At 39.4% G+C, this 13,888-nt stretch overlaps 1 protein-coding gene across 2 annotated transcripts in view; it reads left to right on the top strand.

Annotated features, from left to right (window-relative positions):
• Positions 1–13,888, top strand: part of trappc9 (trafficking protein particle complex subunit 9) — a 283,244-nt gene that overhangs the window by 171,151 nt on the left and 98,205 nt on the right. For both annotated transcript variants that reach the window (XM_078267366.1, XM_078267365.1), the window contains one exon: positions 6,740–6,893. In XM_078267366.1, the coding sequence (XP_078123492.1) occupies positions 6,740–6,893 (154 nt within the window). The remainder of the gene's footprint in view (positions 1–6,739; positions 6,894–13,888) is intronic.

Here is a 13,888-nt window from a genome sequence, read left to right as displayed (position 1 = left end):
TTAATCTGACTGCAAAGTAACTTAAGTTATAAAATAAATAGTCAAGTAACTCGATGATACTTTAGTATGAAGTAAGAGAAAATGGAAATACTGAATTAAAAGTAGGCTGCCTTACAATTGTATTGAAGTACGGTATAGTTCCTTTCCACCACTGATAAATTGTAATGCTAATATTTACGTGTAGCAAGCCTAAACATTAATTCCCGACATGTTTATATCTGTCAGTTGCTCGGACACACCACTGTCCACGCTGACAAACCATTACCTGTTGGGACACAGATGTTGTCCGTACCGTTACCTGTTTGGACACAGATGTTGTCCGTACCGTTACCTGTTGGGACACAGATGTTGTATGTACCGTTACCTGTCGGGACACAGATGTTGTACGTACCGTTACCTGTTTGGACACATATTACCGCGTTACAGCGCATTGCTATACATTGCTATAATTGTGTTACTTTTGTAAAATCAACTATTCCCCAAAAGTCATCGAATATTTGCATATATATATCACCAATAAACATGAATGCCCACAGATTTTATGAAGATTATGAATGTTATTTGTTGATTGAAAAACCTCAATAGTGGCTGACACACAGCGGAACAAGCTGTCATAAGGACACAGATTATTAACACTTTTTTTCTCAGATGGCACGTATTGACAGAAAACGGACTATAAACAGTGTAAACAGAAATTCAAAACTTATCCTACTCACCACAGTGAAACGCCATAATGAAAGTGCAACAATAGCAAATATTCAACATCTTTGTGTCCCAGATAAACTGAAGGTTCCTCGCTGTCACTACAGCCCTCATTTTCCTCATTTACATTCCTGGTTAACATTCAAGAAAATGTCCGCTCCATGTCCGCTGCTTTACTTTACTGCCAAAACTTGTTTACTTACAAAACATTGATGAGTCAAACAAGTTCTGTAGCTTTACAAAGGGAATATGCCACAACTTCTGTAAAAATGAATGAATAAAATATGAAAAAATAAAATGTGTGCTTCCTGAGACTTTGATCGCGGGGTTTGCAGCTTTTTTCGATGATGTTCACGTCGCGCAATTACGTCACTTCATAACGTTCCCATGGCAACAGGGGAAAATGGCTCCTTTTGTGTGAAGTAAAAGCAACATTTTTCAACTTTCTGCTAAGATATATGGGACTTTTTTGCAACGAAAATGCGGGTATTATAAAAATCATGCAAGCCCCGCATATTTTGCGTGGAAATCGGCAATTTATGCGGCGAAAGTGCGGCGTATTTGAAAAAATGCGACCCCCGCAGAAATATGCGGACTTCGGCTGATTATGCATTGAATTATGCAATCGCATAATCACGTTTTTCTGGAGGGACTGTATAATGTTACCCAGCATTCCGTTCGGTGGGGTAACTTTATTATTAGGGTAACAAATTGTTTGTCACATATTGTTGTGTGCCATTGTGTTTCACGCTGTTAAAGAGGGTTATTTGTGGGTTATTAATTGTTGTGTTGTAAAGTTAGAACCATGAGGTAGAAGGGTACGCAGTTAATAGGGATCCCCTCTCAGTTCACTCACAGCTTGCCCCGACCGTGGCGCTTTCCACGGCTATGCGTATGTGTGGCGGTGTATGGAAAATTCATAGCCTACAGAAAATTTGGGTACACTTTACTTGAAGGTATCTACATAAGAGTGACATGACACTGTCATGAACGTGTCATAAACACTATAATAAACGTTTATGACATAACGCGTCTTTTTGTAACTGTCATTCAAGTGTCATGACAAGTTATAGTTATGGTTAGGGTTAGAGTTCATGTGTCATGACTGTGTCATGTGTTCATGACAGTGTCATGTCACTCTTATGTAGATACCTTCAAGTAAAATGTTACCGAAAATTTTAACCGGTATACCGTCACTAAATACCAAAGTATATTGCAATCAGACTTTCTCACTCAAATTATTATTTACTAGAATCAAACAGTTGTCAAATTATCTCCGTTTTGTGTTTTAATAAATCATTTGATTGCTCAGTGACGATAGCTATTGAGAGACAACAAAGCAATGCTCGGTTTAATGAGTCTGACTCTTGTAGAAGAAAACTACCTAATAGTTTTAGTCTCATTTTATTCTGATATCCTCTTTCCTGTTCACTGATTAAGTTCCCACTATTTTTTCCTGATCAACAACTTTCAGTGTCCTGATTTAATTAAGTCTGCCTTTTACTCTAGTTTAGAGTTAAAACAAAGCATTTTGCATTGACCACTGTGAGTGAGACCCTTTTGTTGGAGCCAACCTGGGCTCTAACTATCTATCAAAGCACTTTTGATTAGTTGAAGCAGACAGTATTGAGTCTATGCAAGGCTTGTGAGTTTAATGTCTTCTCAGCTTTTGTTTATTCTGTTGTTTGCGGTAACCTTATATAAAACCCTGGCTAGAAACTCACTCTGGTCAGAGAGAATCCTACAGCATCTTGTGAACTTCTTTCTCCACTGCGCAGTGAATAAAACTCATCTGAACCAGTCACCGAACTGGACCTGAGAGAACTTTTTCTTAGACACACAGCCCATCAGTGTCCCAGAGAATGACTCCCCCGGGAGCTGCCGTGCCCTCTGAACTGGAATCCAGAGATGAACCTACCGATCAATACATGGATCCTGTGTTTTGCATTTCAAACAGGAGGAAAATTGCAAGCACACGTGTCCGCAGCTTTTAAATATGTTCACTGAGAAATCATTTGCATTAATCAGCATGGTGCCTGTCAAAGCGTTGATTTATCAAGGCTTAAACACAGTAGGCGACACTCTGAGTGAGTCCTTTAAAGGAACCTCTTATTGCAAGTTGGCCTCCTGTGGAGATGGATGTCCAGGTAATTTGCAGTTAGCTGCCCACCTCAAAGTCACATTGTGTCATTTCTCTAAGTAGGGAATAATAGGAGTGCTAAGGGCACGGAAAGATGGACCAAAGTGGACATTTTTTTTATGCTCTGTTCCCTCTGTGTGAAGAGGACTCTGATGGTGTCTGTCTCCCAGTTAAATACTCAAAGGAAAGCCTATCACCCATCATGACACCAGTGAGAGCCTTCTCTCCTGCAAAGTGCTATTGCATTAGGCCCATGCTTCACTGTGCAATAGTTCAAAATGTATCTCCAAATTCTGTGATTTTTGAGATTATCATATTATAGAGTTGGTATGGCTAACATTTCAGCAAACATTTGCACATTACCACATCCAGCAGTCACGAAGCATCATCAGCATTAATAGTCCAATAATCCCATTTCCTTTGGCTCTGTTTTAGTCTCTGCCAGCTCCTCTGAAAAACGTGGTTTTTCACTTGACAGTTGGATAGGATTTAGAGAGTAGTATATAAGGGCGGATTTCCACGTAAGGAGGTTGGTTGGGGTGGTGGATGGGTCAAACACAGGACTTTCACCCAGGAGAGTGGGGTTCGCGTCACGCTTGCTATAGTCGTTTATGTTCTTTCCTCCCGCGGGTCACAGAACCGTACGCCCACCCACGACCCTTTCCTAAACCCAAACGTCCCGTTCTTCCCGCGTGTAATGGAACCGTACACCCACCCATGACCCTTTCCTAAACCCAACCGTCCCGTTCTTCCCGCGTGTCACGGAACCATAAGCCCACCCACGTCCTTTTCCTTAACATAACTGCGTCAAAACGTACGGCAATAGTCCCGACCAAGCGTGTTTACCTATAGCCCTAAAGGGACGGCAATAGTCCCGACCAAGCGCGTTTACTTAAAGCGCTAAAGGAGACTTTTAGCGTCAATAAGAACGACAAAGGCACCTGACCAAGCGTCCATATTTTTTATGTTAGTTTTTTTTTTTTACAGTGCAGGGGACAGGCAGCTAGCAGATAGTGAGGAGATGTTTGCTGTATGTGACAAAAAAATGTTGTAGCCTAAAAAACACGTGACATCGCTTAGAGCAGTGGTTCCGAACCTGGGGTCCGGGGACCCCTCAGGGGGGGGCGGCAAAGATCACAGGGGGTGCGCAAGTTTTTATCTGGTTTGAGGTTGAGGTAAAAAAAACAAAACGTTAAAATAAAAAAATGTTAAACAAATTATGATAATACACTAGAATATATAATGTATACAAAAGTCTGTATGAAAACTATGTATTTTTGTTCTCGCTTAAAATTGTAGGCAGGCTACTTAGTAGGCCAAACCTCCGGGACCTCTTAACCTGGGACCCCTGCTGTCATCAGGTCAGCTGCTAGCTGCTATCGTCCTCGTTTTTCCTGCCGCCACAGCATCACTATTTTATGAATGAAACATGGCGGAGAAACGTAAAAGTGCTGATAACTCCTCTGTATCAAAAAAGAAAGTAAGACTCTATCTCGAGAGTTACCTCAACTTCGGTTTCGGAGGGGGGGGGGGCTCAGCTTTTCTTAGACATAAGTAGGGGGGGCGCCAAGGAAAAAAGGTTGGGAACCACTGGCTTAGAGCACCTTTAAGAGTCTTGAGTCACATGAAAGCAGCCCAATAAGACTTCATAACAATGGTACCATTACTTGTACTGAATGAAAAAATGTATGAATAACAAATGGAACTTAAATCAGTTCTAAATTGGGACATTAGTCTTTTTCTCTCTACAGAGATTTGTGCAGGCAGAGAAAGAATAGAACCAAATGGTATTTCCATTTTTGAATGGAGGTCCTGAATGCTGCGTGGGTATTTAGAGGTGAGCTTTGGGTTCATTTAATGAGCACAGATGTGGTATCAGCTCAGTTTGGTACAAGACTTCAATCCTGGATGTGACGCTTGCCGTAACCTCGGGCAACGAACTCTGGCTCTTGTTAATAAATAACATACCCGCAACACTGAGGGGGGAAGCTTGGGCCTGGGGGTGTTTGTTCAGACTAGATAAATAATTTAACTCTTTCCAAACCACGCAAAGCTGCCCACATTGGTTGATCAGGCAGGCGGAAATGGAAGCAAAGTTTTTCCTCGGATATATTCTGTAGATGAAGCATTAAAGTAGAAATATGTGATTGCATAAAGTCAGTTGTTAAATGTGTTCACCCAAATATACTTTTGATTGTCAATGAACCAGCCCTCTCCTGTGCAGTTCTTGAGGTGAGATTCTATGGACTTTTTGAAATTGTTTTGCTGTTTTTAAATGAGTCATTGTAGTATACATTGGTTAACTTTCTTTCTAGTCATGTTTGCCATCATATTGCTCTTAAGAGCCAGTGCACTGTAGTGTACTGTTTTCGCATCAGTTGCAGTTCAGTCCTGGTCACACCAGCATTTAAAATGGCAAAACTCAGCAGGAAAATCAATTCATTACAATGGAATCCACGCAATCAGGGCAAAGTAAATCTGCGGATGACATGCAAAATTGTGACTAGGGCTAGCATGTTCCTGGCTTGTTCATGTGTGAGCCCTTAGCTTGCCAGGTACAGTAGCTCCACTTTCAGGGGCTTGTGACCGGGCTGTAAGTGTTGCTGATGTTGCTAATTTCATCCACACCCAATACTATCTGTATTTTGTGTATGGCTTTTGCTACCTATTTGTTATATAATTGATCAAATCTATTACTATAACAATAACTAGTTGTCTATGGGGAATACTAAATGTTTTATATTCTTGTGAATTGAATATATTTGGGTTTCAGACTATAGGTCAGACAAAACAAATAATCTGAAGATGCTTGTCTTGGCTCTGGGAAATTGTGATGGGCATTAATGACTAGTTTATCAACAATGGAAATACTCATTAGTTGAAGAACTACACTAAATGCTTTACCATAATACCAGCTGCCAGCCGCTCAAACTCAATAAATCTGAGTCAAGTCTCTTAAAACTTTTATTACGGTGCTCAGCATAAATGAGTACACTCATGCTAAATTGACTAAAAAGAGGAATAAAAAAAGCTTCTTTTGGAAATTGAACTTAATGCCTTGATTATAAAATCCAACCTTTGAGGACACCAATTTTCTTTGTGAATGAATAATGTATCTTAAATAAATAAATATTCTTCCTTAAAATACAGGGGCATAAGTAAGTACACCCCTATGTTAAATTCCCATAGAGGCAGGCAGATGTTTATTTTTAAAGGCCAGTTATTTCATGGATCCAGGATACTATGATCCTGATAAAGTTCCCTTGGCCTTTGGAATTAAAATAGCCCCCCCACATCATCACATCCCCTTCACCATACCTAGAGATTGGCATGGTTTTATTTCAGTTAGCCTAATAGCTGGTTTGATTTGCATTGAGAGATGATTTTATGGAAAGTACCCCATGCCAATCTCTAGGTATGGTGAAGGGTATATGATGATGTGGGGGGGCTATTTTAATTCCAAAGGCCAAGGGAACTTTATCAGGATCATAGTATCCTGGATCCATGAAATAACTGGCCTTTAAAAATAAACATCTGCCTGCCTCTATGGGAATTTAACATAGGGGTGTACTTACTTATGCTCCCTGTATTTTAAGGAAGAACATTTATTTATTCACGATACATTATTCATTCACAAAGAAAATTAGTGTCCTTAAAGGTTGGATTTTTTCTCATTTTTTAAAATAAGGCATTAAGATCAATTTCCAAAAGATGATTTTTGTATTCCTATTTTTAGTCAACTTTAGCATGGGTGTACTCATTTATGCTGAGCACTGTAACTTTGTTTTCAATGACAGTTATGCAACTGTTATGTCATTCCCAGAGTCGGTTACTGTGGATTTTTTTCTTTAAGCAGAAACTTGTATCTGTAAGTGCTTCTCCCCTCTCCTGTTGCAGGATGGCCATCCAGGTTGACAAGTTTGACTTTGAGAGTCTGCCACAGCCGGACCAGGAGAAAGCCCGCTTCACTAACCCCAAACAGCTTGAGGAGGACCGACAACATGCCCAGGGCTGCCAGATCAACAGCAAGCTGGGCATCTGTTGGAGCATCATATCCTTCCAGTGGCTACATGTATGGTAGAGTTATGTCAGAGAAACCAGCCTGAGCTGAGCATTGCTAGAAAGACAGTAGAAACACAGAGTAAAGGTTTACATCCATAATTTGAGTTTCCTTAGTCTCTACTGAACCCAAAAAAGGTCATTATCTCTAATAGGTGGTCAAACAAAATGATTTTGTTGAATAGTGTTGTTTGTTGGCAGTCAGATCAGTGAAAACAGGACATCTGGATCATACATCTGGAGGCCCTCTGGCCAGGAGGGATCTTGTTCACCTGCACTGACAGATGGGAAAGTGTATGGCGAAGTACTTGCCACTCTGACACTGAGAAGTGCTGTGGTAGTGTGTGTATGTTTGGGTGGGTCATTGTGCCACATACTCATATCAATATGATACATTTTCCCATAGGTCCTAGTCTGCGGGCGAGCTTTGTGGTCCGACCACGGTACAGTAATCTTTGACAGCATTGTCAGCATGTTGCTCTCTGCAGTCTGCTTTTCCTTAGGGAGACAATTCTCTGTATCTACAGTATTCCTTCATATACCGTTGTCATCTGGCTTGTCACGTACATGTTGACCATCAACTCACTTGCCATCCGAACTAAAAAAAAAACTAAAAAAAACTAAAATATGAACAAGTCCATGAGTTCCATTAAAACGGTTCCTGGTTTCCTGGAAAAGTTTCTGCTGTTGAAAAAAGCTACTATTCATCATGCATATAGTGCTGTGTATCAGCCCATAATGCATTAGTTTGAGATTTAAGAACTGCCTGTCAGATTGTTGGTGTGCATGGTGTACAATTAATGATGAATCTAATCTCTGAGCTACTGCAGCTGCCATTATATTTTTCCTTTTTATGAAGGCGTAAACACCCTCTTCATTATGTGCATTGTTTTTATCTACAAGTAATTTGGCAGCGTGTAGGCAGGGATGGAGAATAAAAATGACATACAAATATAGCATCCTTTTACGGGAGCAAAAATCAGGCCGAAACGGCCTGTTTGATCATTACATCAGAGCTAGAACATATGTTCATTTGTAAATTGAAACAAGTTTCTCTTGAAGCTGAACAGAATATAGACAAGCTCTAGCAAGTACGTCATCAACAGACAAATCCTGCCCCGTAGACCGGCAAACAGCTCACTGTGACTTTTCTGGGCTATTGGGACAAAAACAAAGAAACATTTAGGAAATGTGCAGCCCTCTAACGTAAGCGATGGGAAAGCGGTATCACACTCTCTCAAGGCCATAATGGAAAATTTAAGTAGTTTGGATGGAAAATCTCTTTTGTTAAGTCACTTATTCATTCAGCTTGAATGGACCAACACCGAAATTGCTATCAAGTTACAGTCATGTGAAAAAAGTAGGACACCCATGCTAAAGTTGACTAAAAAGAGGAATACAAAAATCATCTTTTGCAAATTGATCTTAATGCCTTAATTAAAAAAATGAGGAAAAATCCAATATTTAAGGACACCAATTTTCTTTGTGAATGAATAATGTATCGTAAATAAATAAATGTTCTTCCTTAAAATACAGGGGGCATAAGTATAGACACCCCTATGTTAAATTCCCATAGAGGCAGGCAGATGTTTATTTTTAAAGGCCAGTTATTTCATGGATCCAGGATACTATGATCCTGATAAAGTTCCCTTGGCCTTTGGAATTAAAATAGCCCCACATCATCACATCCCCTTCACCATACCTAGAGATTGACATGGGGTACTTTCCATATGGTGAAGGGTATGTGATGATGGGGGGCTATTTTAATTCCAAAGGCCAAGGGAACTTTATCAGGATGCATAGTACCCTGGATCCATGAAATAACTGGCCTTTAAAAATAAACATCTGCCTGCCTCAACATTTATTTATTTAAGATACATTATTCATTCACAAAGAAAATTGGTGTCCTTAAAGATTGGATATTGGATTGGATCTAATTTTTTTAATTAAGGCATTAAGATCAGTTTGCAAAAGATGATTTTTGTATTCCTCTTTTTAGTCAACTTTAGCATGGGTGTCCTAATTTTTTCACGACTGTAAGTCTTGATGCTATCGTTTCAGGCACAGGGAGACCTTTCTGTGTGTGTAGATAGTGACTCAGCTGCCTTACATCCTTGGAATAGCACAATGTAAATTCTGCTTCAGGGTGGCTTTTCCCTTTACAACATGAAAGAAGTTGAGAAATAAAAGATTTGATTACAGCGCGTGTCACACTCCAAAGCACTCAGTTGGCCTTGAGCAAAGCAACAGGCACTTTAATTTGTAATGTATGAGTTAGTTATTATTGTAACTCCCTGTAAAGCTGTCTGAGCTGGTGTAGTACATCCAGATAAGTTTGTCTAAGATATTACAGCCAGCCAGAAACAACTGCGCGTTACTTCAAGAAAAGATTGACTTCAGCAGACACGAGTGTAGTTTAGGACTTGTTTTAAAATTGTACAGCTTACCTTAAAGGCATTGTTCTCAGCTGTGCTCCTTAAGCGACACTATTTGTGTCAAGACAACTGTCAAGACTCCCAGGCTCTGCCCACTCTTTGTGTTTTACTGCTACTACTACTGAAGGTTAGTCTACGGTTAGCACTATTGGAACTGACAAAGCCCATTTTAAACCTATTCAATCTAACCACTGAGTAGACTGCAGAGGGCCCAAAGAAAATCAGCTTCCCAAAATATTTAAAGCCCAAATCCACCGATGGGGTTCAGTCATCATCAAAGGTCACTTACGCTTTCCTAGACTGGAAAACTATTCAAAATCAAAGTTCCCTGTTGTGCAACACTGTGGAGACATCAACCAAATGGAAGTTTGAATCTAAATCAAAATAAGAAAATCTCATTTGATTATTCTTCTAAACTATTTCAAATCTAAATAATAAATTTGGTGTCTGAATTATGCTGTTGAAGGAAAAAAGACAAACATCAATATAACAGCTGATTCCAAACTTTTGAATGAATACTTGAAATACTGAAATACTTGTGTTAACTGTTGATGTTCCTACTCCCTGAATTGGTATAGTGAGACCAGTTTGTCTAGCCTGGAAATCCAGACCCAAATCCAAAAGATTAAGGGTCTGGCACTGAGTAATGAACTCGAGCCCAACTCGAGGGGCGGCACCAAGCATGCATTTGAAAATCTCACTGCACGCAATTGGATAACACTACGACCAATCACAACAATACACGGAGTGACGTATCCAGAGCCCCATACGCTTAGCTACCAGCGGAGCTAACTGGTAGATTAAACTGTCGTCATCTGTTTAGCTCGCCTCTGGTCTGCCTATATCAGATACACCGATGTGATTGGTGCAGCTCGGCTACAAGGGCATAGTTAATGAGCATCGTTACTGAATGCCAGAGTGACTCGCTGAGCAAATTCAAATTGTGCACTCGCTAAAACTCTGGATTTCCAGGGTACAATTTGCCTGCGGTGATGGTGTATATCGATATTCTGTGTTAGCGTATCTATCTTATAAGAAACGCTCACATAATTTTGTGGTATGTGGTATTTTAGTATGCAAAACAGATGTTGATGGAATTTGTAGGGTTTTGTGTATCCGGTACTGGTGGAATCATACTGTATACGCACAGTACAGGGCTGCTCCACAATCAAGCAGGGGCTGCTCTTTGTGCATTGAGTCAGTATACATAATGAGCATCCCCATGTTATGTAACATGGCCTTTTCAAAGCGGACTTGTATGAGGGTCCACTGAGGTTCGTAGCAGAACATCAGATGCTCAGGCTGCTGTAACATCCAGCCTGTACCGATGAAGACATACTGTAGCTGTAGCTACTGTAGGTGCTCCTGTGGTCTCACATTGCTAGACCTTCCTCCACAGTGCTGCGGAGGAGGGTCTGGCTAGTCCACACAGCATTCCGGGATGGGAGAAAAAGTGCTCTGGTTTATTGGCATTTCTTTAAACCAATCAGCAATCCCGGAAGTGGAACGTCGAGGATATAGACTAGTTACTAGGGCTGTCAAACAATAAAAAAATTTTTAATCGCGATTAATCGCTGAATGTCTATAGTTAATCGCATATTTTATCACATGATTAAAATTCTATTATTTTGCATTTCAGAACAGTTTTTAAGTACATATTAACAATCAAAAGCAATTCTTACCAGTGTATCTTGATTGGGAATCAAATGAATGCAAAGAAAGTTACTTTATGAACTTGATTTTAAGATTTGTAATTATTTATTTACTGTAAACAAAAGAAAAATGTGTGAATGTCATTATTGCACAATTCCTCCAAGTACCTAACTAAAAAACTAAAAATCCCTATCCTTACCAGAGTCAATATAGAGTTTAGTAACTCCTAAATAATGTTGATTCCTCACTGATGTCCAGTGATCACCGGTTAATGAGACAGCGTTTGCAGCACCTTGCAGCAGTTCCAGTGTGGCTGCTTTCTCCATGTGGTATGTGTATGGTGAAACTACTGTCTCCCTCGACGGCAACGAGACAGGTCAACCGTAGTACGTCTTTAATTCATGCGATTAAAAAAAAACCCGAATGGCATCGCGATTAACGCGTTAACGCTAACAGCCCTACTAGTTACCCAACGGTTCCACGGAAGCCTCCCAAGTAGAAATTCTACTTTGTCATGTTTCAAGTGATCAAAGCCACAACACTGCCATTGTTCACGTTTGTCCATTCTAATAAGAAGATGTTGTGACCTGTGATTCATTATGAGTCAGACTCAGATCCAGCCGTCACAGTATAAGTATGTTTTGTCCGTAGATGCCTTCTCTCTCTCTGCCTCTGCATGCATACTGTACTGTCTTTACGGTCTCCCTCAAAGGTTAATAGACTCAGGTTTGGTGCTCCATACGCTGCTCGTCTCATCCATTATTCCAAATATCAGCTGTGTAAGTGATCAGCTGTGTCCTTATCATTATTATCTGGGTCATTGCTCTCTGACAGCCATATTTGTTTTGATGCCGCATTTGTACATTGAAAGCCTAGCTTGCAATCAGTCTAATGCCATCATTATAGTGAGGTTACAGAAACATGCTCTACATGTACCTTTGGCATCTAAATGAATGCATTACACAAATATGCAGTTCATTTATAGGGACTTTTATTTTCCACCATTTGCATATTATGCTAATACTTCTAAGGCATATGAATGTGGCTGTAAATTGGGAAAATCAATGCCATATTTTGTGCCAGTTAGAATTAATAGTAACTGACTATTCTGGCATCTAATGCATGTATGAATGGTCTGGTGGTAGTTCTTCTTTAATATTGCTGTTTTTGATGTCTGTGTAACATGAGGAACACGCATCCACACCTTAAGTATAAATTAAGCAGCTTTCACATCTTTAAAAAATATCAATCACAAGTCAATTTGGCCCTTTGATCCCCTGGTAGAAGAGTGTAAGCAGTTCTGTGAATAAAACGAGGAGGTAAGTGACTGTGCAGTGTGATGCAAGTAGCAGACTTCATTGACTTGGCTGTAAGAAAGCAGGGATGTTTTCTCACAGCTGATTTTTAATAATTGACTTGAGTTTTATACTAAATGTAATAATTAACCTGTTTATGGTACACCACGGTTTGAAAAAGTCATTGTTTCAAAACCACTAAAAAGATTTTGGGACAGAAAGTGCAGTTCAAAATAAAATACATTGTGTTCAATGGAAAAAGTAGTTTTTTTTACCCAGACATTTCAAAATAATACATTTTAAAGCTGTAATTGCAATACTCTAATACCATGAAACCGTGATCTTTTTGCTGAAGGTTATCATACCGTCAGAATCTCATACCGGCCCATGCCTAAACTCCACGTACACTTTTGCTGTACAATATTATTTTTCTCTGCAATTTGAAGTATATGAAATGAGAGGAAAACGTTTGCTTCGTGTTGCTGTGGCTGTTTTGCTATTTCATCTTCCATTTAAAAACAAATTAGATCTCCCATTTAATATAGCTGTTTTTGATGTGTGTGTAACATGAGGAACACATTAAGTATACATAAGCAGCTTTCACATCTTTAAAAATATCAATCACAAGTCAATTTGGCCCCTGGTAGAAGAGTGTACAAGCAGTTCTGTGAATAAAACGAGAGAGGTAAGAGGTTTTTTTTTAAAGTTTTTTTTTCGATTTTTAGTGTGATGTGAGTTTTATACTAAATGTAATAATTCAAATGATAATCATGTTTTTTTTGTCATAGTATTTCTGGATTAGGTACATCATCAGAATCTTCTTTATAAACCCTACACACTGTCAGCGACAACACAGTATGGGGCCCATTAATATAGTCTCTGGTGGAAAGCTAATTATCCATTAAGGCTCTGCTGAAAAGGGACTTGTCCGTGCTCAAAGTCTCCGAGGTTGTCGGATAGGGTTAGAATGTCAGATAAGATATGCTCATCGCCCATGATTGCCTGCACACTTCAGGGCTCAGAGCTGAAACTTATCACTTGAGAAAGTGGACTAGACGGATCAGCTGAAGGGAAAAAAAGAAAAGAAAACTAAAGAAAAAGTGATATAGTGAACTCTGAAATAATAAAAGGAAAGTAAGGTTGTAAGAAAAGAAAGCACAGAAATGAGCTGAAGTGTGCTAAGAGTTTACTTTTAGTTGAATTTTAAGTAGTTAAAACAGTTGAAGTGGAATTTTAAGCGTGAACACGTAAAGCACTAAACAGAGTTAAAGTCATATTGAAAGAAGTTGTGGCAGGTGTAGGCACCGAAGGGAAAGCAGAATCATTTGTCACAAAGTACTATTAATATAGTAGTATCAATATAAATTACTATGGTAGTGTAGTAGTAGTAGTAGTAATAATAGCAGCAGCAGCAGCTGTAAAACTGACTACAAGCTCTGCTCCCTGAATTTTAAACACATAACTCCCACTAATCTTAAAGAGGACCTATTATGCTCATTTTCAGGTTCATACTTGTATATTGGGTTGCTGCTAGAACATGTTTACATGTTATAATTTTCAAAAAACATACGTTTTCTCATACGGTCTGTCTGAATATACATGTA

This window comes from Sander vitreus, chromosome 14, assembly GCF_031162955.1.
Source record: "Sander vitreus isolate 19-12246 chromosome 14, sanVit1, whole genome shotgun sequence".
NCBI lineage: Eukaryota > Metazoa > Chordata > Actinopteri > Perciformes > Percidae > Sander > Sander vitreus.
This window is presented reverse-complemented; position numbering and strand designations above follow the sequence as displayed.